The sequence below is a fragment of the Corvus kubaryi genome, unplaced genomic scaffold (assembly GCF_017639235.1).
Source record: "Corvus kubaryi isolate FWS band 111438036 unplaced genomic scaffold, C.kubaryi_AGA036_p1.0 37398, whole genome shotgun sequence".
Lineage (NCBI taxonomy): Eukaryota > Metazoa > Chordata > Aves > Passeriformes > Corvidae > Corvus > Corvus kubaryi.
The window spans coordinates 27,372,013-27,399,165 of NW_024581137.1; the positions used below are offsets into that span (position 1 = coordinate 27,372,013).

Sequence of the window (27,153 nt, forward strand, 5' to 3'; positions counted from 1 at the left end):
TTTCCTCCTTGATAAAAAAATATGATTTCATATGTTTACAAAGTGGGTGTAAAATATGGCTTTATCTTTGCATGCATCACAAAGGGCCAGCCATTGAAAACCAAATCTCCTCTGGCCACATGAATCAACAGTAGTTGTTTATCTATTTAAAAATGCCTGTCTCGTTTAGCCAGAGGTGTTTTACAAATTATGTTGTTCTAATTCACCACTAACTTGGACGAAATATGGACCTTCAAAGCCAAATGAAAGGCTTCAGTTCTGAGAAATAAAATAAACAGAAGCTCCTAAAAAACCATTGTACAATAATGTGAAATGACCATTATCTGACTGAGCTGGGAAATATTGGTGGCTTTGCTTGTTACACTCATTTTTTAAATTTATAATGGCTATATAATGTAGGCAGGCCCAAGCCTCATTTAAACTGAGGTTTGTCCTTCCTGTGGTCATTTAGAAGCAGTGGGAAGGAACGGCGCCTTAATGGTGATCAGCAAGGCCAAATCTTCTTCTGCCAGCCTCCTTTCTTACCACACTGGCTTTCCTCTGTTTAGATTGCAGATACCTACCCTTGCTGTTATCTGCCTTTTGATAAACTCTGCAATGAGAGGAAATGCTTTTGCATCATTTTCTGGAGTCCTGTTTCCTATCTGAGATTTGGGAAATGGCTTGTAGCACTAGGACCCTTGGGAACTTCTTTTTCTGTGTGGAAACTAGATCAGAATAATGAGTACCCTCTGTGCAAATTCAATATTAGTTCTACACCTAAGGTCAAGCAAAAGTTAATGACCATTTTTTATATACAGAAGTCAGTTATGAGATCAACATTACATTTCACACTTTTGTAATTGTAAAATAAAATGCTGGAGTAATTTATGTTAAATTGATTTAAACTACAAAGCATAAATATCATAGCATCCCAGATAAGGGTTTGAGAGAAAATGGCATCATTGTCACTTGTGCAATAGTTCATTCACTGATTTACAAGTACTTTTATTCCATCTTGTGCTGGCTGTGCTTTTTACATACAGAGGTGCTGAACAATGCTGTAAGCGGGAGTCTGTCTCTAATAATTTTTGCATTTTCTTTGTTTCTTTAATTAGCTGATTTACTCAGCTGATTGCACAGCTGTCTGGGCAGCACCCCCCCAGGGGTCTGCCAACTGTTTCAGAGATATGTAATGTACTCAGTGAAGGGAAATCTGTATGATAATTTCCATATATATATGCAGAAATTGTGGGAAGGAATAAGAAAGCTCAAAGGCAATTTTTGTATTGCTAATAAAAGGAAACGTGTTAAAGATGAGCTTAAAAAGCTTTCTCTTTTCAGTAATTTCTGGGAAAAGATTACCCTTTCATGGTAAATAAGGAACCAATTCTCTCTTGGAAGGTTTTGTTCCTGGGATTATTGCTCTCTTACAAGCAGCTTTTGGGGATTTCAGAGATACTCAGTGCTTGTTAGTTTTCCCCTTTAGTTTGGAAACAGAACTTGGAAAATGCAGGAGCATGCATGAGGATGTGGTCTGGTCTAAAATGGTCCCCAAATCCTAGGTTTGCAAAGCATTTACTGGCTGCTCATCTTCTTTTCCATTGCTCAGCACTAGTGCTTTACATAGCCTAGAGGACCTGGCTTTTAGTTTCCCCAGTGGTGTCAGTATGAGCTATTCATTTTTTTCCACTCTGATAAATTAATAAGCATCAGCAAACATTATAACACTGTCAAGCAGCTCAGAGCTGCCATAGTAACCAGCCTCTCTAGAGCTCGCTGTATACCCTCCACAAAGAACAACAAAGGATACCACAAGTTCCATTGTTTAAAATAACAGTAAAGTTTTCAAAAATAATGAAATTAGCTTAGTTATGTGATTAAAAAAACCAAAATGGGGCTTTGTGTTTTTTCTTGAAAGCTTCATGCTAGCAACTTCCACTGGAAAAAAACCAAAACAAAACCAAAAAAGCTAACAAAAAAAAAAAAAAAATCCAGAAGAGAAACAAACATGCCTCTTAAAAAATTTGGAATATAAGAAGAGTGCTAGAAGTTGTGAGCTTCTCAGCAGCTGACGATAAATCAACTGGTGCACGCTGCTGTAAATTCTGGAGCCTTCTCCCAGGGAATATTCTTGCAGATTCCTGAGGTCTTGTTGGTTTCACAGGGACAAAAAATCCCCCACAACAGGCTATAGCCATCCAGCAGGGATGAGGTCGTGGAAGCCTGTTGGCTTGTCAAATAATCAAAGTTCTTGTGTTCAGAAATAGGCTCTTTACCTCTTCCAAGGTGGGAATGTGCCTCCTATCTGTAAAAGGCATATAGGCGCCTTTTACTTAGTGGCTAGAAAAAAGAGATTCATATATGAATTGTGATCACAGAGTACTGAAAAGACTGAAATCATACAAAGGGCAGAGTGGTTTGATGTTTTAGGATGTTAGCAGGTAAAAGAACGATACTAAATAGTAAATTAACATCCGCATTTGAAATGAAGGAGCATCACTGAGTACATTAGCGATGTAGCCTTAGGGGGGACCGAGCTTTGTATGGCAAGCAGAGCTACCTCTGGAGCAGCTGTGGGGACAGTGAAGCCCCCATGCAGCCCGTGCAGTCCCAGGTGAGCCTGGCAGTGGAATCCCCCATGCTCAGGCTGCTACTGAGGCCATGCCGGAGGGTTTGCAGTGGGCTGAGTGATTTTGGTCTTAGGAGCAGCCTAGGGCAGTGCAGAAGCGTGTCTGCTGAAGGTGGTTTAGGGGCTGTTGTGCCCAGAAAACAGGCAGTCCTGGCTCCAAAGATGGGTTTCACAGCAAGCTCAAGGGCTGAAGCTGGAGCTGTGTGGCACGAGGGGTCTGGCAGCAGCGTTAGCTTGAGAGGTGTCCTGTCCCCTTCCTGCAGCCTGGGTGCTCTGCTCTCAACCAGGTCATCAAACCCAGCCAGGTTAGTAATAATCCTTTGCCAATCCACAAATCCCGAATGCTTTATGGTCGCACAGAGGGGAACAGTCAATACAGGGGGTGCGGGACAGCCAGCAGTGATGGGGAGCTAAACTGGCTTCCTGGAATGGCCATGTGGGTGCCATTCCAGGAGCGAGCTGCTTAGAGATGGGCAGGTGTCCTTGCCTGTTGTTTGGCAGCAAAATGGTTAACTGTGATGACAGTCCTTTCTTAAGCATTTAAATAATTAGCTTTCACAGTTAACACCCTATTAAGCCAAAGGGAGGAAGTTCACACCTCTCCTGGTGTTATTGTTTCAGTCTGGCTGGCTGCAGCAGCAGAATGACGCTAGTGCCTTGGTTTGTGTTGGGAAGGTTATCTTTGCAGCCAGAAGGGGTAGAAAGAAGAAATTTCATTTATAGAAAAGGAATAAAGCACAATAAAGCAAAGCCTCTGGGAAGATTACAACCCTGTGGGTTCCAGGAGTTGCTTTGTGTGGATTTTTTTTAAACTGTCCTTCCCACTTTCAGTTGGACAAATGATTCTGCTATATTGAACAAGACTCAGTATTAAAATGAAATAGTGTGATCGTATTATTATCTGACTTTTAAAAATCTTACTCATCAAATGTAATTAATGCAATTAATTTACCTTCAAGTTTGTGGCATAAAGAGGAGTGTGTCGTGGAGGCACTGCTCTGAGGGTAATCTTGGCAGATTCTTCCATAGGCAGGAGAAGGTCTGTAGTGCTGCTGGTGTTACCCTCACTGGATGCCAGCCTGTCTAGCTAAGGTGAGCCCTTTAGCATGTGTGTAGTGCTCCATGCTGCTGGGAAAGACAAATCCTTTCCAGTGCCTTAAATTTACACTAAACTTTGTGGCACGGCTGTAAAAGCAGGGGGGAGCACGGTTAGTTGGTTCCAGCGTGAGCGATGGTTGCGATCCCTTTCCTTTCACACCCGGTGTGATGTCTGATTCTGGTGAGGTAGCAGGTACCAAATGATTTACCTTGGTTTCTTATTTCTTCATTTATTTTTTTCTGCTGATATAATGATCTGAAATGGAATTACTAAAGGACAAGCCTCTCCCACACAAGAGTTCCCTGTTCTAACATTAGTTTACAGAAGAATCTGCTAGCAAAATCTCAGCTCTGGTCTGAGGGGGCACAAGGAACTCAAATAAGATGATGGCCCTTATGGTCCTTAAGTGACTATAAAACATCAAAGTCCTGAATTCCCTAGACTAATTTGCAAATGGACATATTTGAACTGCACACTAGCAAGCTAATGCTCATTTGGCATATTTTTCTTTTGTTCATGGTGGCCTTTCCTCCAAAGGAGAAATGCTGCAGGTAGAAAAGGGAATTGGTCACTCTGCATTTGTTTGTATTTTTTTCCTGTCTTTGGTCTCAAGCCTGAACCCAAACATAACATTAAATAGAAACATATTGATCAGGGTAAATCACCTTTGCCTTTCCCTGTTATTGCTGCTTTGTAAAACATGCTGGGATATTTGTATCAGGGAGCAAAGCTGGAATTATGGTGGTGGAGAAGGAAACATTTGGCTTGGCTCCAAAGTTCACAACTTTTTGAATGTACAGTTCCAGAATCAGCACTTGCCTGGGAAATACTTTCCCATCCCACCCTAAGCTTCCACTCAGTTTTCCTATCATTGGCTTGGCGATGTCAAAAGTTTTTATTAAAAAATAAATAGCCAGCTAACAGTAAGTAGGAAATTATCCTTGAATTCTTATATTTTGTGACAGAAGTTGTATTGCATGCACAATAACCCATGAGGGCAATGCCTGGGCCAATTCAAGGGGTGTCTATGAGTTGTTATGATGTCTAAAAATACTGAAATCAATTTCTAAATATACCAGAATATTTAAAGAAATATTTTAAGAAATATGTGGGTTTTTTTCTGTTTTGTAGACAAACACATAGTAACCTTTTCCTACAGAAACCAAGAAAATATAATTAAGGGTTGTTGCTTGTCTGTGTGGCCACTTCAGCCTTCAAGGGACCTAGTTCTTGTGATGGGAAAAAAGTATGTGATGATGTGATTCCTTGAGTGTTGTTCCCTGGGTGTAGTTAAATGGTTCAGTTGTGGCTGGTTCTTATGGGTTTGGATAAGAGGCAGGGAGGACAAAAAAAATCAAGTTTGTGATGGAAATTTCATGAAAAAGAGGCCAAATGCTCATTCTCTCCCAAGAGAGCTGTAAGAACGTCAGTGTGAGATCTGGGACTCTTTTTTTTTCCTTTAAGAAAATATTTACTGCTTCTTTTCTACATTCCTTACACAGTCTAAACAACATTGAAGCCAAGGAGAGCTGGGTTTGGATGATAAACTTATTCAGGCTTTTTTAGAGTTGAATTGTGAAATTGCTGATAAAAAAACTTACTTTTTTTTTTAAGCCATTCACTTAGAGAACACTTAAACTGAGGCAATTTTCTCGTCAGCTTTAAAACTGCTCATGGTAAAATCGTTCAACACCTAAGGATACCTGTATTCATTGGGGGTTGTGGACATGTACCCTCTTTTTCTTTCCCTTTGTGCCAGGTAAGAGATCTTGCTGCGCTCAGTTCTGGGTGTTTGCTGCTTGTCACTATCTCCCTGGCCAGACACCCTCCACTCGCTAACCTGCCTGCCCAGCCAGGTGTGCCACAGGTGCTGCTCCTCAAATGTTCACTTTGGTTGAAGATGCTCCCCTGGCACAGGGCAGGGAAGGGGACACTTGTAACCGAGGCCTGTGACAAGGAGCCAGTTGGCAGGCACTCACCTTTTCCCCTGGCACATCTGTTTGTGGAGCACCCATCTGCTCAGGACTGTTGGAAAAGCTGGCTGGATCAATGTAAATCACTTAAACCTGGATGTGTGATCTTGTTACTAGCAAGGTGCCACTCCTTTAAATGCCGTGATTAATAGCCAGAGTCTGGGGGGATATTTTGCCCATGAGTGCCTACAGCAAATTGATTTTAGAAGAAATCAGAAAATTGAAAGGAGAACTGGGGAAATGTTCTCCTAATGTAGACTTAACAATTTGAGTAATTGCTCAAACAACCGATTTTTAGCATTTGTTAATGCCTTCCGGCATTGCAACGTTCCTGTCTCATGCAGGTTGCTCTGTAGTGGTCAACAAATAGATGTCCTGAACGCTCTGTGTCTCCCACAGGGGCAGTGGGTAGAACAGGGTCATGCATGTCTGGGACTGTGCAAGGGGATGAGGCAGCTCCTGAGGAGGAAGGCTGGGAGTTGGGTTACATGGGAAGGCGCTGCACAGAGCCCCCAGCCTGGCTGGATGGAGTGGGTTGCCTTTAGAAATGCTGCCCTGCATTAGAAAAGCAGGGCCACACATGGCTGTTCAGGCCATCCCTCTCATTACTGGGTCATTGTGTTGTTCTTTTCCAGGCTGGGGCAGAGATGTGCCACAATGTCCCAAGAGTGTTTTGGTTTCACCAGCTTTAAGTGCTGCTGGGATCTAATGCCCGTTATACATGCTGTCTGTTACAGCTCTAGTCTGACCCTCTGTTTCCAGTATTCACCTTCAATTTCAGAGGTTTGCTTGTAAAGTGATGCCTGCAAACCCAGTGGTGAAGATTTATATCAGAGCTCTGTTTTCCTTTGATAATGGATTTAAAAAGATCCTGGAATGGAATAAACTGTATTGACAGAATGACTTATTTCCCCTTTTATAATTACATTTTTATTACCTTTTTTTTTTCGATAGCATAACTGTGGGGGAAGAAACAAAATTATATCCTGTATGGTATAGCAATATCAGCAGCAATCCTGGCATAAGAAAAAATAAATCCATACAATTTATTTTAGAGGTCAAGAACAGTCCAAAGTTACTTTTCTTTTAAGTTGGTAGATGCTGCCTGACTGAGGTGTCCTTTCATGAGAGATTCCTTGTTTCTTTAGCTGGATAAACTGCTAGCTCTGATTTTGACCCTTCTGGGGATTACAAGTGTGATACAAATCTTTAAAGTCCAGCAAAACTTGCTGGTGTTAAGTGATTTAACTTACGTTAGTTGTGTGAGGTTGCTGGTTTCTTCTATTGTGCCAGCAGCAAAGAACTTTCAATAAAACACATGCTACCATTTATTTCTGGAGATGACTCTCATGGCTAGTGGTGATGTTAAGATTTAGATCACTTTGCTTACAAAGAATTTTCCAAGTCTAAGGTGAGGGATAAATCTGCTTATTTTGTTTCGTTTGAGCTGATCTTCTGCAATATAATGGAACAAGAGGGAGACCTTATTTTTTTTATTGCTTATGAGTCATGATATCTTGTTACAATGTATGGAAAAGTGGAGTTTCCTTAAATGTCATCGTTTTATCAGGACTAACAGTAGCATGGCTATAACTATTTAGTACTGGATTTTACTGCCTGGGGAAAAATAAAGTATACAGTATTTAGCATTTTTCTAAACCCAATAAGGTGTACTGCAGAATTGCTTTCTGAGCTGCTTTTTTGATGTCTGCAATCACTTCTCGAGCTGATCTCCGAGGGAGTGCAGGGAGACAGTCTGTGTACCTTATAGGATCTGTCTAAAACCACTCCAGGAATTAACTAGAATGCTAAAGTTTAAACATTCCTTGAATGGTCATCCTATTTGATCTAAAGCGGACCATGCCGCTCTGCTGCTTTTTTGTGATTTAAACCTGGCTGCTTCCAATATTCCTCTTTCTTATTTTAGCAATTCATCAAAATGAAGAAAACAGCAGTCAGGAAATAAGAGGACTAGAAGAGCTCAAGGATACCTCTGATGCACAGGTAAATTTGTAAGATTAATGGAGTCTTGGAAATGTTTTCAGATCTACAAGCTGAAGAACTGCTTTCAGTAGCTCTGGGAAATGGATTTTCCTCAATGCTCTGTTCAGGGAGCATGTAGGAGGGACAAAGTCTGCTGGATCTCATCTTATGTGACTATTTAGAATAAGATTGATGATTACTCTGGGAATTAATCCCATGATGTTGCAATTGGACAGCATTCTTCACCTATCTTTCTGCTCCTTTTAGACAATACACATAGCATATACCAGATGTGAAAGTAAAATGAGATGTGTTTTAGGAGGCAAGGGTATATGACATTTTGATTGAATTTTAATCACTGTAAGTAGGCATGCAATGAAATAAGAATATTTATTAGTCATTCAAGTGCAAGCAACAACCTTCTTCTTTCTTTCCCTAACTGCCCTCATTTGCAACCAAAGCACACTTGATATTGCTCAGAAGAAACTAAACTACCTTTTAGAGTATTTTATTGTGGAATTGCTTACCCTTTTTAATTCTGTGAATCTTTTTTGATTAATCTGCAACTCATTCAATCATTCCGTTCATGCGTTCAAGCTGTGCAAGTGTAACTGTATCACTCATTGTACTGGTACTGATTATTGCTTTTAATTTAAAATTGATTTTTCCTAGTCTTGACTGTTTTTTTCTCCTTCTATTCCTCTTGCAAATCTTATGTTCCCCAGCAGTTGCCACCTTTTCTCCTTCCACTATATGCAGCTCGCAGCTCCTGTCTGAGATTTATCTCCCTAACATCTTGCCAAACTGAAAAGTTGTGTGCAAGAAAGACAGGATTTATGCTGATGTCTGTGAGCAAGCCTGGCTGAAAGGGCACAAGCCATGTAGCCAAGAGTGCATTACAGAGATATAGAAAGGACCCAGAGGGAAACAGTGACCTCACTGCACAAAAAATCTGGCTTTCTGGTTTTTTGTTGGATTCTCTTTTTTTTCTTTTTGCGGGGGGGGCGGGGTGGGGAGGCAAAGGATTTAGTGTGTACTCAGTTCTACTTAGTTGCTGCAGTTATTACAAATTTCTTGAAAATGTTTGTTCCCATTTGTGACATAGAAAAAGTATGCCAGCTAATAAGATTACCTGAACTAATTATAAAAGCCCATAAAAATTTATTATTGGGACATTGATTTACCCAGATTTTAATTGACTGGAAGCCAGCTTCTAAAATTTGAAAGAATATGAAATGCACTTAAAATTATGCAATTACTAAATGAGCAGTTAACAGAAGCGTTCATGTGCTCTGCTGGGAGAAGAGCAGGGGTGTTACCAAAGCAGTGGTTGCTCCAGTTTGTTAGCACCATAAAAATGACATCCAGTGAAGGCCAAATACAGTTTGTTTTAAAGGAGTGAATGACTTTTTTTCACTTCAGTGGGACTGTACATGTGACTGGAGCAGAGCAAGTGTTCCTGTCTTTTGAGGCAGTGGCATGTGGTTTGTAAGTTTTCAGGTTGATCAAAGGTGAAGTCGGTAATAATTATGTTTTTATCACCAGCTACAGAAAGAGACAGAGGTATAGTGAAAGAAAACCAAACCACCACAAACCTTCTGTTAATAGAATTGAAAGGTGTGGTGCCTGCTCTAAACACTGCTCTCTGGGACAGACGCTTGATTTACATCGGAGTTAATTGACAAAAGGGGCAGAAGTGTGGGAAAAAATTGGCAAGGGGATTTTCAAAAGCAAACATCCTGTAAACAATGTAAATTATGTAAATAAAAGATCCCCTCTTGTCTGCCTAGGGACATGTTAATTCACCTCTGTGTCATTGCTAGGATGCTCATTTATGACCTCTACAGAGGGAATATTTTCCAATGGATATGTTGAAACAGAAAGTATGTTGTCAGCATCCTCCCTTTTCCAACCTCAGTAGGGACTAATTTGCTTTCATTCCCACTAAACTTTTAAAAATTTCATTTCAAACATTACATAAACACATTTAATTATAGTGATTTTGGGCCATGAATGGTAGTAAAGCCTTACTAGAAAGTATCATTCATTAAGGTAAAGCCAGTTAAATTATGCAACTTTGTGATTTTCACCTTCACATAAGTTAGTAATTTTATCTGGTTTGGTCTACATGAATTACAGGCCTAAGCACCAACAAGGGTTTTCGGGGATGTGTGCCTGTACAAAATGAAAATCAAAATTACTCTTTACAAGTAGGGTGACTTTTGTCTAACAGCTTCCAAAATATTGTCTGAAAATTAAATTTGTATTGAGAAGTGAAAATGACCAGTAATTGGAGACTGCCAACATCTTCCTAACCAGGTTTTAGAAGCTGTCGTCAATTAATTATTAATTGACCTGGATGTTCTCTTACAAGTATTTAGCAGACAGATTTGTAGTGGAAAGTCAGCATAAGTGAGGAAATCAGAACTAAAAGTAAAGGATTCAAACTTTTTTTTCTTAATTACGAAAAAACGTGTTTAGCCTTTTGTGTTTCAAGTGCATTTTTTACTCCCAGAGCCAAACATATATAATTAATTTAATAATACCTTACCCCTCCCAGAAATTTATTATCCTCTGGAAACCCAATTAAATACATATTTTTTTTCATGTTCTCTGCAAATCTTTAAATTAAAGAGCTATAGTGGAGGAGGGGACGTGTCAAAATGCAGTGTTTCTACTTGGTGGTTATTTGAAACAGGACAATGTGATTCTTCAATGAGATTGCCACTTTGAATACAGACCATATTTGTGGCAGGCCTAATGGGCTTGTCTTTAGAGTTGCTCCTCTGGGGTGCTCATCCATGCGGAAGGCAGAAACATGCTCTGTGTGAACACAGGTGGAGGGCAAGTGGTGGAAGAGAGCGAGACCCAACATTCAGAACCTTGTCTTTCTCTGGGATATTTGTCCCACTTGAACATACTGAAGCCAACTCTTGCTCCAAAACTGAAGCGCCCCCTCTCTCTTCATAACTTAAGTGGTTTTAACCATTGGGCTTTGCTTCACACTGTGAAGATCAATAAATATTTGTTCAGCCACTCGTAGGTCATGGTCTGCCTTCTTTGGGCACGTGTCCTGGCTCCGGCCAGGACACGGTTCATTTTTGCAATAGCCAGGACCCAGAGGTTATTCTATACCACCTCACATCATTGGTGGGGATGGGGGAAGGGATTCCCTTCTGGATTGGGATATTGTGGAGGAGGGAGTGGTTGGGTATTGTCTGTTGTTGAGGGGTTTCCATGTGAATCATTCGTTCCTTGTACTCTCTGTCATTATTATTGTTGCTGTTACTGTTTGTTTTCTTATCTAGCTGCTGGTTTCAGTAAATTGTTCTTATCTCAACCTGTGATCTTTACCTTTTGTGCCTTCAATTCTCCTCTCCAGCTACCTGCAGGAGGTGGGGGACACGGGAGAGGGGAGGGAGCAAGTGGCACCTGGTTTAGTCGCAGTGGGAGAAATAAACTGGGGACTGCCATTCCTAAACCATGACAGCACAAAACGAAGGTGAAAAAAGTGCCTCCACAGTACTAAGATCCCAGATCCAGAAAGACTCCAAATCTTTATCATCCTGAAGTCCTAGCAGGCGATAACACTTTGAAGTTGTCCTTAGCCTACATTACATTGATGTAATACTCTGCTAGAAGCATCCTGCAGCCACAAAATAAGCAGGCTTGGTTTAGCTGATGTCCCCAAGTCATCAAAGTGTTGGAAGTGCAGACTCCCAAGTCTTAGGTTCCCTGTGTAAATTGCTGGAGAAAAAGGGGAATATTAGGAAACAACTGATCTGACCATTTAAAAATGTCTCTGTAGACCAAAAAAAATTCTCTTCCTAAATACCCTCTTTTCTCTATTGATTAAACAAGTCTGGACAACTAGTTCACTATATTCTTCCACATTTGATAAAATCAGTCTTATTGCTGATCTGCAGGGGATAAGAGATGTGTCAGAACTGGCTTATAAACCAGTGTCTTTGATTTAGAAGATAAGGCACTAAACTTAGACTATGTAAGGAATTTGAGATTAGGCAATGCAATTCCTTATTTTCTCGGAGGGTTTCTGACCTTCGAACCAGTGGTTCCTTATGTGGAAAAGCTGGGTTCCTCAGGAGGCTGGGCTCAGGAGGGGCACAGGACATGCAAGGCACAGGCTATATCTGAAATCTTTTACTTCATCAGAGCAGAAGTGTCTGATGCAGGCTTCTGAGGAAATGTCTTCATCCCAGCTGGAAGAATATAGGCATGTACAAATTACTTTCAATGAGTTGGGTAAGGATGACTCTGGACTTGGTCATGGACCTTATTTTTTTCCATCAGCGTTAAAGCACTTATTCATAAAGTGGATTTGTTTTCTTCTTCAGCTGAAGAAATCTTAACTCCCCACTTCCCTCCTTGGAGAAACTAGCAGACCTGTAGGATGATTTGGGTGGGCACTCTCACACCTTCATCTGTCATGGACAGGAATTTCTCAAGGCCAAAGGATTGGAGCCTGCAGGGTTAGCGTGTCTGGGGATCCGTAGGTTTTGGGGCTGACTCACAAGATGTGTTGTGAATTTTGGAGTAGGTACTGATTCATTTAAACTCAAGGTGAACAGTAGAAAGAAAACGGTGAAGGAAGTGGGGGGAAAATGTTTATTTGCAGATTGCCTTTGAAGTCATATAGCCATATCATAGCTATGCCACATGATGGGCCTTCCCAAGGCATATGCTGTTCCCATCAGGAAACATCTGGGCTAATAAAAGCTGCATGGTATCATCGCCCCAGGTCTCAGTTATGCAGAGGCTATATCCATAACCAAATCATGGACTGTGATATCGGCCACTGGATTTGCAAGGAGCAATTTAGCCCATATCAGCTAACTTTGTGCTGAGTCTCTACTGTGCCTGTGTGCAAGCATGAATCCATCTTCTTACATGGATTTATCTGGCATTTTTAGAAAACAACCAGTGCTGAATGTTTTGACAAAACACTATCAGAATAGCTTGAATAACTGTCAGAATATTAGCCCAAAAAATAGTTCTAACATAGCTTTTAAAGCAAATATAATTTCCTCTCCTAAACAAAATCAAGAGATACAGATTTGTTATTTAGAGAATAAATAAATGTGGCACAACTGTCTTTTAACTCTTGAGTCTTGCATATGTGAAAAATAGTTGGAGCGGGAGCAGAGGGAGTTGTAGCCTGTTATTTTTAGGAGTGCCTTGTGTTGCACTTCATTCTTTTTCCAGGACTGTTCCTGGCTAACTTTCCCATGAGTTTTTAACCTCTTGCTCTTGTTCTCTTATGTAACAGGAAACAGGCTGACAGGAACAAATAAAACACAGCATATCTGATAGTTGCACTCAGAGGAGCAGTTGATTTAGTTAGCCCTGCCTTCTTTCCTCCAGAGTAGATGCATTTGGAGATTCAGATGTGCCTCTGTTCCTCTCCAGTTGTTTCCCGGGAAGCAGTGACTTGTTTGTGCTCAGCAAGTGGCACCGAAGTACCGCAAATATGAGAAAACAGATGCATTTCTTTTAAGGTTGAAATTTGTGGCAGTGTCATGTCCTGGGATTGTGGATTTAAGTATCTGTTTGCTCTTTCTCCCACCCTTAAGGCAGGAGTTTTATGCAAGCTTCAGGGAAGAGATGACATCGGACGGATTGAGCTGGTCCAAAAGCTGGCGAGAGAGAACTGCCAGTTTTTGCAGGCGGATAGAAAAGCACTGGAAAAGGCAGAACAAGTAAGACATTTCTTGTTTGGGTTTTTTGTTTCTTTCTGGTAGGGGAGGGAAATTTAGGTCACAAAGCTGAAATAGCAAAGCTGATGGTCAGAATCCAGGGCACACATTAGTCATGGAGCTGTAGCTGCTCTCCTCTGGCATTTACATTTCTCTAAAGTGCGTTCAGGTCAATAATTGTCAACACACTTAAATTATTATGTTGTCATTAACTGTCGGTTGCTGTTAGTAATATCTTAGACACATATAGCAGATGATTTCAGGATGCTTTTTACCAAATTGTTGGGCTCTACGATGTATTTAAATAAAGTATAAGGCATATGAGTGCTTCAAGTACTTACTCTAAATTACCTTAAAATTACTTCACAGTGGGTATATTTGGATGCAAGCATTGGCTGAAACTTCTCAGCATGAATTAAAAAGAATGGTCTGGATAGGGAATTCAGCAGTTTGTGTTTTTTTCTTTTAAATTGTGTTTTCAATCAAAAGTTATACTGAAGAAAGCAGCATTCTGTTTAATGCGTCTGAAAGCACTTATTCAGATGTTAATAACTGGATTGAAAACGCACTGCAACTTGACTGGTCTGCTTATAGGACAATGTCTCCTAATTTTGTTCTCCTAGTGAAGGTTTCCCTCTGATTGCATATTCATCTAAAGGTGCAGAGGATAACAACTGCAAGAAACAACAAAAATCCCATCTAGTCCTCATGTCTCTTGCCATTATGTATATGTAATTTATTCCATTTTTGGCTCACCGGACAGTAGAAAAAAGACACGTGCTTTAGAAAAGAAATACTTTTCAGCTTATCTGCAAGTTCATTCCTACTGAAATAAGGAAAAGAGAATGATGAAATCTTATTTCAGAGCTTCATGCTGTTCTGCTTGGTAGTGTAGAGGGTCTGGTCTGGTGTAGTTAGATGTGTAATTGTATCAGGAGGTGTGCAGAAGGGAGGAGGCAATTAGCCAGGCTAATTCCCCAAGATTAAATTGTTTCTCAGCTGACCTGCCAGCAATGAACATCTGGGAGAATTTCTGTATACCTTTAAACTGTATCCACAAAGCACAATTAAAAGTTTAGGTGCTCAAGCAAAGAAGATTTTAAACCAGGGAAGATTTCTATTGTGTTTTAGGATTTGGAAACAGGATTACAGATATATGGGCATAGATGAGAGGGGACTGTTGGGACTGATACTCAAAAAATTCAGTGGATATTTTTGCTGCTACTTTGGTAGCAGCAAAATGGTCATTGCAAAGGGTGCTGTGAAGGCAGCTGCAGCTGTGTAGCTGCACAGATTACAGTAGAGTTCCAAAAATGGAAAGGAAAGAAGCACTCAGCTTTTCTTCTCCTTTTGAAAAGTATGGTACTTAGCAGTTGCTGCTATTTAGGAGATGAGTGGCTTCAGTTTAGCAGGAGCTCAAGCAATTTGCTCATGCCCGTTCTGAGCAGTGTAACACAGCAATTACTGCTCTCAGACAAGGATATGCCTTTAGACCTTTAGGACATGCTTTTAGAGGTGACAGCAAAGAGAATTGTCTCCTGAGAGACTGCAGAAGCCCAGGTCATTCCTCATGTGCCCTTTATTTCTGGGTGGGGAATGTCTTACAGCTAGTGCTGGCAATAATAAATCATGGTGTGCTTCTTCCCCCTGTTCTGCCCTTTGCTGGTTGTTGTAGGGTGGGTCTAGGCAGCCCATGCCCAGACCTAAGGGAGCCCTACAGTCCTCGTTGTGGGTGTGTCTGGTAAGCCCCCAGCTGGACTACTGCCTTCGTTAGGAATAGTCACCAAGAAGGCATACTGAACATGGGCAAGGTTTGTCATAACTTCTCAGTTTAGCTGACTCAGGTAACTAACTTTCAGTGGAAAAAATGCACACGGTGCCGTGGCAGGGCAGTGGGTTGCAAATGTTCAGGAAGCTGTGAGCTTCCATCCCTTCCTCTCCCTCCCTTCCTCCCTTGTGGTCTGAGAGCTGATCTGGTGCACGTGCAGGTGACAGGATTTGACTGGCTGGGCAGGGTTCACTGCTCCAGGCAGATATCCCCCCTCTTCTCCAAGGAGAAAAGCAGCAGCCTGAATTGTAGTGAGTACTGCTTGGATCCAGGATTTCAGACCTTCCCACCTCATCCTGCTGCTACAAAAGTGATGGCAGATTCATTGGCATTGGCTTACTATCAGTCCCTTGGACTCACTGTGAATGTTAGGGGAACAACATGTTCAGGGTGTGGTATCCTTATTATGTGCAACATGCCCATCTTTCTTTTTTTTGTTTGTTTTTAAAAGCATAGCTTATTTTACACTGCTTTCTTAGTAACACAGGGTGATGGGCACTCAGTGCAGGAGTAAAATGGAGATGCTCTGTGCATTTTCCACTGGACCCTCATTTCTCAGCAAGTATCCCTGCACTAAAGCTTTCCCCAGCTTTCCCTCCTGGGGAGCTCAAACTGGGCTTTCTTGGATGATCTGCCTTCCCCAAAGGAATGGCATGCAGTCTGTAAATGAGACGCCTGAACACCCTGCTAGGCTGTTCTCCCTGCCCTTGGAGAGCCTGCTATCCAGGCTTGCCTCCTGGCAGCCCAGCTCAAAGCAGAAATGCTGCTGGCTTGCAGGGCTATGTGTTTCTGTCAGCCTGGGCCAGTGTCACTGTTAAAAGCTGTGGGCTTTATGCCTTGCCTGGAAGTTAAGCTGCTCTTTCCAGGATGGCCAGTGGGAAATTTTGCCTGGAGCAGATTTCTCCTCTAGTTTGTTCTCCTCCAGGAATATGAAAAAACCTCAAAACCCCAACTTGAACATGGGATTAGAATTGTGCATATGCATAATTCCTCTCTGCCGGTACTGTGTCCCCGGTATGTGATGGGAAATGGAGTTGTGGCTCCTCTGGGTGTTATACCCACTGTGTTTCTAAAGCAGGTCTCTTCAGATCAGTACAGCCTCACATGGGTTTCCAGCACTAACAGAAAATATAAATGTATTACAATTGAGCTTTTATGATTCTTGTACTTTCCTGTGAAGAAGAAAGGGTTCTCAGCCTAATTGAAGAATTTGGTACTGATTTGGTACCCCAGTACTCTTTGCAGTACAGTGAATGAGGTGTGGCATGTGATAGAGAGCTAGACTGGATGACTAGGAGGACTGGTAAACTCTCCTGTCATTCAAATAAATAGTCACCATCTTCATCTCAGTTTGAGGACAGAAGTTAATGACTCACTTAAAGAAGATAGATGACAGATGTGTATGCACAAGTGGTTTTCAAGCAGATAAAGTACCTAGAGGTGTTCTTTAAGGTGTGGTGTTGGAGGTCTCTGGTCCACAAGGAGCAGGTGAAGCATGGATTGGTTTGGGTTTCTAGTTCAGGAGATGAAATGTAATTTTTTTCTCAGAAAAAGCAGATGGTCTGGAAGAGGGAAAATACGTGACAGCTGCCTGGCTCACTGGAGAAAAACTTGGTTTGGAGCTGTAGTGGGTGGGAAAAGGGATTCCTTTAGTCTGGCTGTGTTCTGGAGGCTGTAAAATTGGGATATGTATATATATCTAAGATGATTTGTACAAAATCAGAAAGTCCATACTGCTTTTTTTTTAAAGTTTTCTGGTATGCTATGGTTTCTTTTCACATTTATGGTCTGAACGAAAAAGAGCTTTGAACAACTCTCCTAATTTAAGAAGTTCTGTGCTCAGTCTCTGTTATATGTGAGCTGCTTAATTGATTTTGACACTGGAAGCTGACAGTGACCAGGTTAGATTGGTATTTTGGAACTGGTGTTCCTTGGTAGCACACAGTGCCAACATCTTCTCTGGTGAATAGAGTGTTTGCAAAGTGCTCTAGCCATAATGGTGCTCCCAGACTTGTAGAGAAAAACAAAAACTAAATTACAGTGATTTTTTTCTCTCCACTCGCACTTGCTAATGTGTTAGAATAAGGTGCTTAATTAAGGCACTGAACCTACCGTATGTGTTAGGTTTCCTAAAACTTCAGCTTTGCTAATGAGTAGAAAGTAAATAGTACTAAATAAGCTTCTAAATAGGCAGATAAGCTTATTCTCTGTGCTTTTGCATTCCTACAATGTATTGATAAATAAATAAAGTGAAATGATTGTCTAAAATACACAGAAATTATTTTAGTATCAAATATGGGATAGAGTAAAAAAAACTATGCAAGCTTGCAGTTCTAATTTTATCATTACATGCAAATCATAAGCCTCGGGAAATGTGAAACTGGATATTTGTATTTTTATGTAATTTAAATATTTCATTTCCTTAAAAAAATTACTTTGACAGAAAATAGATGAAAAATCTGTATTGAAATATTCAGCTACAGAGCGAGCCTGCTTTTTGGAGAGGTTTGCTTATTATTAGCATTAATTATAATATAGAAAGCAAGTTGTGTATGTAAAGCCATTCGAAGTAATTTATCATAGCTTTTTCCCTCCAGCATACATTTAGGATGCATTCGAGACATATTTGCACTAAACCATAGTTTTTGAAATTCCTTTTAGTCAACTACAACTCAGTTAAAGCATGCCTTTATAACAGATGTGAAAATGCGTTGTACAGTATTTCCAGTTAATATTTCGATGAAGTGTTGCTCTCATTAAGAAAATCATGCCTGTTTATAGTGTCATAGTAAAATTGTAAAAGGGCTTTTCACCTCAGCAAATGGGGAGAATATTCTTTAGATTATAGTATCATTTTCATAGTCAGATCCACTGAATAAGACGTTCACAAACTGACAATAATGTTCAAAGGAGGCTCTTCCAGTACTTCCCTGAATCAGTAGGAAGGGGAACATTTCCTAAATCCACCCTGTAATCCCTTTACAGATTAATCTATATATTAATTAGAATTATGTACTGTTTAAAGGTACATAAGTACATACAGCTTGAGTGTATTGATTCTGTGACTTAATTCAAGATGAAAGAGATATATTATATGAGGCAGGTATGTTTTCAGAAAGAAAACAGATACTGAAGAACAGTTCTGTTAATTTGCTGGGTACTAACTTTTGTAGTCAGTGGTCTCATTAGGAAGACAGATGATTTGCTCATTGAAGCAGGTTAGTGGTTGAGCTGAAGCTGTTAAAAGGCTCGCAACAGAAGATTAATGATTTAGAGCCTTGGGTTGTATGGATTACTCACAACCAAGGAATTTTTTAAGGAAATTCCAGCCATGACACACCAGGGATATTTTTAGGGTGCCCAGCTGGACGCCTGCAAGGAGACAAGAATCAATGTCAGGACATGTCCAGAGCTGCAGCTTTTGTTAGCTTGACAAAGCTGTGGCATTGTGCTGAGGTACTGCTGGATTGATGGTCAGTAATCAGGGCTCTGATGGAAAAATATTCTTTAAAATACATCAAATGACGTCTGAATACAGTCAGGGACTGACATCTGTGCATTACTTTCTAAAAACATGATCACTTTTGTTGTATCTGCTCTGCTTGGGACAGACCTATTGAGTAGCTTGGGAGCAGGTTTACTACTTTTGACTCTTGGCAGCTGCTCTGCATCTCTTGCAGAGCTGTGGGTCAAGTGGTCATAACAACTCTAGCACAGTTTTGCAAAAACTTTCATGGCTTGAATAGCTATGAGGTGCTGTAGATGTCTAAAGTCATTTCAACAGAACGGACTTGGCATGTCAGCACGGGAGTTCGCTATTTCTCTTTATACCTCTTAGACCCACCAGCATCAGCAGAGAGAGCTGTACCAGGGTAAGATGATCGTTTGCAAATTTAGCCTTCAATTACAAGCCAAGAAAAAAATGAATCTGTCAATGAAGTTGTCAGTTTATACCTCCTTGTTGAGTAAGAGTTAGGTACATGTTTGCTGTGGAGGTAACCTGAAGTTCAAGTCTCTGGTCTGAATCAGGGGAAACAGGGAGTGGAATCTAGTTCTGTCATGTTCTGAAGAGAATGTCCTATTCCAGATAGTCAATTTTTCATCTGCTGGAATGAATGCATAGCCCCAGGTGATCACCTGTTCTTCATAAGTCAACCTCTTTATGTTCTGAGAAGAAAAGGTTTCTGCAGGTCCTAAGATTTTGTTTTTTCTAGTACGGAACAGGCACAGGCATCTTTTTGAAATGGAAAAAGTTTGCCAGAGATAAAGATCCTTCTGCTCAGATGTAGGACTGGGATCATTTGCATGCTAGGAAAATCCTTGTTTCAGTCTTTTGCAGCACTTTTAAAATAATAACAGAATTATTCTTATTTGCTACATACTTTTAAGAGGACTTACCATTCCTTTTGTTGAGTCTGCTTAATGTGGCCAAAGTTTTGGAGGAGAATGTCCTCTTGCCAGGAGTGCAAAATAGTGGTGAAATTATGTGATCCTTCTCCTTGTAAAAAAAAGCACTAGAGTCATTCTTGTGCTCCCACGATATGTTGTGAACACAGCATAGGAACGCACTGAGTGGAAACCTCACTATTTTTCTTGAAGTCAAGTTACATATTCCCACAATACTTTCTTTCCTCCAGATGCTCATCATGGTGTTTAAAAGAAAAGAAAGGCTAATTTTCTCCTCTTTGATTTATTCTGTAACATTATACTACTTTGTATAGGAGGAAATTCCACATACACGTTTTGCATGTTAGGCTTTCTTTAGAGTGGAATGGTGACTCATTCTTGTGTGGGACAATAACTTAGCTCCTGTGTTGAAAGGGGTAAAAAGGGCATATAGTATTTAGCAGGCTAAAACCTGGGAGCCAGAACTTTGAATTTTTATTTTTGACTCAGTTGGTTATTTAATAAATAAGCTTCTTCAAATCTCATCACTTTTCTGCACCTTTGTTTACCCAGGTTAAAATGAGGTCTTAAATATGTGGAACCTTGAAGGGTGCCATAAAGCCCATAGTGGTTAATGAATGTTGAGGAATTGCTTTGGGATCCTTGAGACGTGGTTCAGGGATCCCAAGGAAGCTGCAAGTGGGTTGAAATGTTGACAGACAGGGGGATCATTTTTTAAAATCTTGAGCATAGCTGAGGTGAGGCCAAACAGTTGCAGTCACTGTGCAGCCTCTGGGTCCTCAGGCACCGCTTCAGGGGCTGTGCTGCCCCAAACGCTTGTCCCCAGCCCTGGGCTGGCCCATGTGGTGCTCCTTTGTGGAAAGACACTGGGAATAATGAAGCTGAAAAATAAAATAAATACACCTTCCTTGTGGGGTTATTTTCCAACTGGATTGGTTCCCCTCACATTATGGGGAGATGGATATGGGGTGAGAATGAGATTATGGTGTCAGGGATGACCTGTGCTGGCGAGAGCTACTCTGCTGCTCCTGGTGAAACACAGTCATCCTCCTTAATTCCCCAAAGCCTTGTGATTTACCCAATCCAAAAACTGAACTGGATCAAATGAAATGTCCTTGCATTTTTTTGGTTGGCAGTATTTTCATCTAGATCCTGTGTTTCACCGAGTGGCTTCATGAAGGCACACACGTGCAAAGAAGGGGGTGAGTGATGAATGGGGGTCAACATCCAGGAGCAGGGAGAGGACAGGAGTGTTGTTTATCATGGTCAGCACTACACAGTTCTGGTGGTACCAAGACTGAAAGCATGGTTCCTTGGTCCTGCCCTTCCTCCATTTATCCACATGAAGAAGTAGAGAAACTCTTTGAGAGCTGCAATCTGCAGGTTGTCACTGTCCTCTGCTTCTGTGTTTCTCTCTAGATTTTGAACCACTAACCTGCTTATGTTTCTAGACTGTCCAAAGGCTTACAGAGAATCAATCTCATAGTCTCCCTCTAGAGAAGTAGAAATTACCAGTTTATGAATTCAAAGCACCTGCTCTTTTGTTTTCTGACATTAAATTGTTCCTCTCTCTGTGTGATAAATACATTTGATGACATTCTGAATGTTCCTTTCTCAATCTCCTGATTTATGACATCAATAAATTCCCAGTTATGCTGATAATACAGTGGATGTGTTCTGCCATCTACTTCTGTAAAGCTACTTCTACCTTTTTTCTGGGAAGTCCAAATAACAAAGGTGTCTGGATCTCTCTGTCAAGTTGATACCTTTTCCTGGTCTTAAAATCGAGAATCAAACATGGTTAGAAGGGAAAAAGGGGTTTCACCTTGGTATTTATTTTAAGGATCCTGAGGTGCACCACATCCAGGTGGAATGCACCCCAATGCACACCGCAATGCACACCCCCAATAGATCTGGTATAACATTATAGGTCTTACTAATTAGCATATCTATCAAAGATTCCCCAATGAGAGGCTCGAGTGAGCCCCTCTCCCCAAGGAACCTTCCCCTGGATGGTTCTATCTTAGTTTACAAAGTGTTTGGGGCATTCTGATTCCTAACTACGAAGCTTCTAAAATGTTTAGTCTCTTAGCTTGACAAACAAGTCTAAAAATGTAGGCTAAAAACCACTAAGAATACAGAAGTTGTAAAAAGGTATAAAAGGGGTATAAAAGAAAAGGCAAAAAATCATCATGGCATCAAAGTTAGGGAATTTGTTACCTAAATTCAAGGAGATTAAAAAGAAAAGTTGATCATGCTTTGACTATGTACCATGCAAACTTAGGTCAGAAATTTCAAGCAGTTTCTGAATTTCGGAAGTAATTTTGTCCTTCGCCTTTCAGTGATGCAGAACTTTTAAGTAATTCACAGCTTTACCAGACTTTTCTTTTGGAATTTAAACCAATCAAGAACATCTCATTTTGGCTCATAGTCTGGACCTGGCTGAAAAGAAATATCCAAGATAACTGGAAAACTTTTTGATAGGCTAGAATCTGATGGCTGTCTACCACAGCTTCCTCTTTGGAAATTGTCTGAGATTTGGTAGTCTGCCCAGAGATCAGAGTCATGTAAAAAGGATTCAGTGCTTCAGGTTTCCTTTTTTTCTCTTTCTTTTTCCTCCTATCCTCCTGAATAAGTTCAGGAAGAACGTTCAGTTTCATTGCAGATTTGGGCCAGTAACGCAGAAGATACCTGGCGAGTGTCATTAAACAGGTGAACACATTTCTACATGTCAAGCTTTGCTTTGTTTGGAATAGAAACTACACCGGAGCAAATTCTGTAGTAATATCTGGAGTTTATGCTAAAGTCAGTGTGATTCCAGTGGCAGGATGCTCTGGAGTCTATGAGGCCTGTGTCAGGACCTCATTGGAATAAATGCTGACAGCATTTGTTGGCATCTGTTCCTGCAGACACGCTCTGGAGACCACCTGGAACATGCCAGTGGGGAGACAGCCTTTTCCCTATGTTCAGCTGCCTCTCCTGGACCTGAGTCAGGCTATCTGCACTGAGGACTTTTTGGAACAGTGGCAGCTGTAAAGTGGCTATCTCTGCCTCCATTGTTGGAACCACATACACAGCAGGAATGTAAGGACACTTTGACCTTGTATTTTTTGCAGGCTTCTTTTTTTCCCTAGGATTTATTTATTTTAATCATGAAACTTCCCTAAAATCTTCCCCCAAACCGTCTTTTTGCTATGGCCATTCTGTCACTCACTGTGCCTCCATTTTAAAGTTTAATTCAGCCCCTGCTGATGTTAATAGATATTTTTTTGATGAGAGTAGGGTATAGCCTGTAGGGTCTAATGCTTTTGTCACACTATAGCCATGGAAGGTGGTGGCATTTTGCAAGATGTGCTTGACACATGACCACCTGTGGAGAACGCTGATTTGGTAGCAGTTAATACACCACTTGCATCCATTTTTCTTGGTTCTGTGTGGCAGCTCAAAGAGCAAAGGAGTGAAAACCCAGGCGATTAGTGGTAGTTTTGCTGACTATCTGCCTCTAAATCAAAGCAGGTATTCCCCTCTCCTTCCTCGCTTAGCGTTCCTACCGCTGTGTGCAGCACCTCCTGTATTCCAATTCACAGCACATGAAAATGTGGTCTCAAGTGCATATGCACAGATTTCATTTTAACTACTCAGTGAAAAAATTTAATTAGGTGTTTCATGTGGAAACATGAAACAGGGTTTGAAATTAGCAATGACCTTGCAGCCTTCCTCGAATATATTTTCTGATACTGTGCAGCAGGCAGTTCCCAGCTCCTTTTGTCACTGCCTGGAACGTGAGCATCCGAGCGGGGAAGGCTCTGACGTGTGGGAGCGGCAGCAGTTGCTGGTTGCAGGAAAAAGTACTTTAGCCTCTTTTGATGACTGGGAAAATAATAGGATGACCTAACTCAGGAAGAGCATGAATAGTAGCTGGTAATTCCTTTAACAGCTTGCTGAAGATCAAATCTTAGGTGGATTTCCAGTCTCTGAACAAGGGTAAGCCCTGAACAGGGGGGGATGCTGAGCTACACAGCCCTGTTTGATCAAGGGAAGGGCCCATAGCTCACATGCCTTTGTTGGCTGCTGAGCATCAGCTCTGTCCCCTGCCAGCCTGGCTGATGCTGCTTTCTCATTTGAGGTGGCTGGACTGAGAGCACCATCCCTCATTTAATCTCCATTTTCCCTGGGAGGCGAGGGGAGTAGACCTGTGTATTGTATCAGGAGCAGCATTCCTACGTAGTCTGTTGCTGGGACGAACAAAGAAGAACCTGCTCTTTTTGGCAGAGTAGGAGACAAGCACAGAATGCAAATGTGCATCACCTTTTTGGTTTGGTTGCAATATCACAGTGTCTCTTCTGTTTTTAGAGGCACTAATATTTGTTCAATGAGTACAGCATCAGTTTAGGCCTTTTTACAAAATACTTTTGATATTGCAAGTAGGGGATTATTCACCACAGGAATGTTTAAAACATATATGTGGATACAGATACAACTGTTAAATCGATTTACTGTTTGTAATATATGCTGTTTGGCCATATTAGCAAGTTAATAGAGACTAGATGTGGTCAGGGTCAGAGAAGACACTAATCAGAGCTGACTGAAGTGGACAGAATTTCAGTTCTCATATGCAAAGCTTGGTTGTTCAGGCTTTGAGCTAAAAAACAGATAAATTCAGGCCTGGGCTTCCTTGTGTGCATAGCAAATAGCTGGAAAGTGTGCCGACACTTTGGCTTTGTCTCCTCAGGTGAGAAAACTGAATCTTTTCAGTGGAATCCACACATTAATTCAGTCTGTCTAAATAATCTGCCAGGCTTGATGCAGTACCTGTATCGAGCTAATCACTGGGCTATATTGATTTCTTTTTGGTTTCTTGGATTTTGATGAACTTATATAAAAGAAGCATGTGGCTTCTAAGCAGAACTCTATTTGCAGTGAGTTCTTTGCTCCTATTTCCCACCGAGACAGAAGAAGTAAATTAAGCCTAGGTAGAAGGTTTTCCTACCTGCTTTATTATTGGCATTGCAAGATTTTTCCAGCAGAGTTTGAGCAGTGTCCAGTGCTGCACTGGGAAGCTATCAATTTCTGCACATTGCAGGTGATGGCCTCCTGCATCTGGGGCCTTTTTCAGGATTTCACTAAGGACATGGCAGAATCCTTCTCCACCAAGGAATTTGCAGTGCTCATGGTCCCCCAGTTCTTCTTCTGTAGAGACACCCGCCTATGTGTGCATGTGCTGTACATATTTATTCATTAAACAAACTGCATACCTTGCTAAAAGCAAAGATAATCTCTTACTTATGAGTAAGACTACTTATGGAACCCTTTTTCACACTGTAGAATGAACCAGTCATTTAAACACACAATTTCAGTTGTTAGCATAAAGAAGCTGTTTTCTCCTGCTGACCCATCTGTTCTGACAGTCCTCTCCTCCTCTTCCTCTTTTCAGATTGCATCAGGTTTTTGTCTAGCAGATTCTGAAAAAGTTTCAACCTCCTTTTCCGTTCGTCAGATTAAAACCTGAGTCTTGGTCATCAGAAGGGGTTTTTGAGTAGTTAAAGTGCACTGGGTGGCTGAGTTATCACTTAGCCTACACTGAGTGATAACTCACTTCAAACTACAGATAGTTTGAAGCAGCTACCCTTTTTAAGTCTGAACACCTGAACCACCTGCAACTTGCTTCAGGTGGCAGTTTTTTAATGTGTGATACTCAAATCAGGTACTTTCTTAAAAATGACCTCTATAAACTCTTTCTCAGAGCATCAGCTATTGCTCTTATTTCCAGGGACCCCTAAAGATCTGCCTCTGTTACTTCGTTTTAGACACTTCCTTGTTGGAATGTATGCAGAAACTGGAGGAACATGTTCCAATTTCACAGCAGAGCTGTGGGTATGTGTGCTGATTTGTGTGGGATCCGCAGCCATCCGTAGAGCAGAGCTGCTCTGCTCTTGCACTGGGTGGCCGTATGCTCCCTGTAACTCGTCTGTTCTCACTCACCCACCCTCAGCTGTCACACAGGCACACATATGTATATGTGCAGTTATGACTGTCTCTTCCCCAGACCAAAACTTAGTTTTCTACTATGTAGGGAAAAAGGCTACAGTTTCACCACACCATTTTCCTTTGCAGCTGCTGTAGCAATGCTCTCCAGTTCTGTCTAATAGTTTTACTGGTTAATCAATTGACACATACTGTTTTTATTGCAGTGACATGTAAATAGTAAATATTTGCATTAGACAAAAGTTACACAGTAAATCATGCATATAATTGTTGTTTTAAAATGCTAGTAGTTTTTAATCTGTGTGATGTTCAATATATATTAAGGATCCCCTAAGAATAGAAACAGTGAAACAAATAGCAATTTACTCATTTAAGTATGTAAAAATTGATGTCTTACCTGATGTAAGAGGAAATGAAGATTCAGCATTTCAACAGAAGTATCAAAAATCTGTAAAAGTTGCTTGACTATTTTATTGTCAAAATTAACTCTAAAATCATAGGCATTTGCAGTCTTCCTTGTAGTTCATTAATGCTGCAGTTTCCGGTATTCCAGTGTTCTCGCGTGTGGAAAAGATCTGCATCAAATGGTTGGATGCCCAACCTGCTTGAAAAAAATCCTATTGATTGAAGTCTAATAATACATCCCATTCCAGAGTTTCTTGATTTAGGTAATTTTGTGAACTCAGCAGAACATGCAATACTGATATGTCCATATCACCTTTGCTTTTGTAAGAAATAATTTGTTCCAATTATTTTTTTTCTTTTTCGTGCACAGGTTAAGTGCTTGCTACAGCAAAACTTCTTCACTTTCCTACCTTAGACAATATACTTAATGAACTTTATCTCTATTGCTTTGTTAAGGGCAAAGAGCTAGGAGCTACCTCTAAAAAGACTAGGGCTTTTATGGAAATGAAAGAACCAAAGACTTGCTTCATCATGGGAAATCACTGCCAAATGTCGTGTGAGCTCTTGCTTTCCTGGCAGACACAATGTAGAGAAACATTTTCATTTTTTGTATCTTGACATTCAGCTTTTTGACTTCTAATGCTTTACCACTTTTTAGGATATGAATATTTTCCATTAAAATGCGTTGTTACGAGTTTGCTTGTATTGAAATAACAATTGAGATAATATAGATATAGATAATTAGAGGCTTAGATCATGCTGTACAGAAGGATCTTAATTAGATCAAATTAAAACCTGCATTTTGTTTTTAGCATAGCCTAATGTTTAATAAGCTAAAGCTTAAAATCTGATGAATTGGCAATGATTTTGTGATTTGATATTCAGAAAGAATGCGTCCTGAATACGAAATGAATGAAAGTTGCCATGGAATATCATTGCTGCATTTTTTATTTTGACCTTGAAAACTGGGTTGGTGTAATGTTTTCACACTGCTAACCTTGAAACACAGTAATTGGAAAAACAGTGCTGAAGGTTAGCAGTACTTTTTCTTGAGTTATCATAGGGGAACAGTTTGAAGTTTATGGGAGTGGAGAGAAATTGTCTTCAAGATCTTCAAATAACCTGAAAGTTTTGGTGATAACAGCACT

At 40.7% G+C, this 27,153-nt stretch overlaps 1 protein-coding gene and 1 long non-coding RNA gene across 3 annotated transcripts in view; one reads left to right on the forward strand and one right to left on the reverse strand.

Annotated features, from left to right (window-relative positions):
* RAPGEF5 (Rap guanine nucleotide exchange factor 5) overlaps positions 1-27,153 on the forward strand; it is a 162,258-nt gene that overhangs the window by 55,543 nt on the left and 79,562 nt on the right. Inside the window, exons 8-9 of one of the 2 annotated variants that reach the window (XM_042044310.1) lie at positions 7,611-7,687; positions 13,258-13,383. In XM_042044310.1, coding sequence (XP_041900244.1) covers positions 7,611-7,687; positions 13,258-13,383 — 203 coding nt within the window. The remainder of the gene's footprint in view (positions 1-7,610; positions 7,688-13,257; positions 13,384-27,153) is intronic. The other variant, XM_042044311.1, reaches the window with a different exon arrangement.
* Positions 1,917-26,476, reverse strand: LOC121671959. The gene is made up of 3 exons (XR_006018684.1): positions 25,998-26,476; positions 19,607-19,706; positions 1,917-2,322 (listed from the first exon to the last, which is right to left on the reverse strand). It is a non-coding gene; the product is annotated as an uncharacterized LOC121671959 (long non-coding RNA).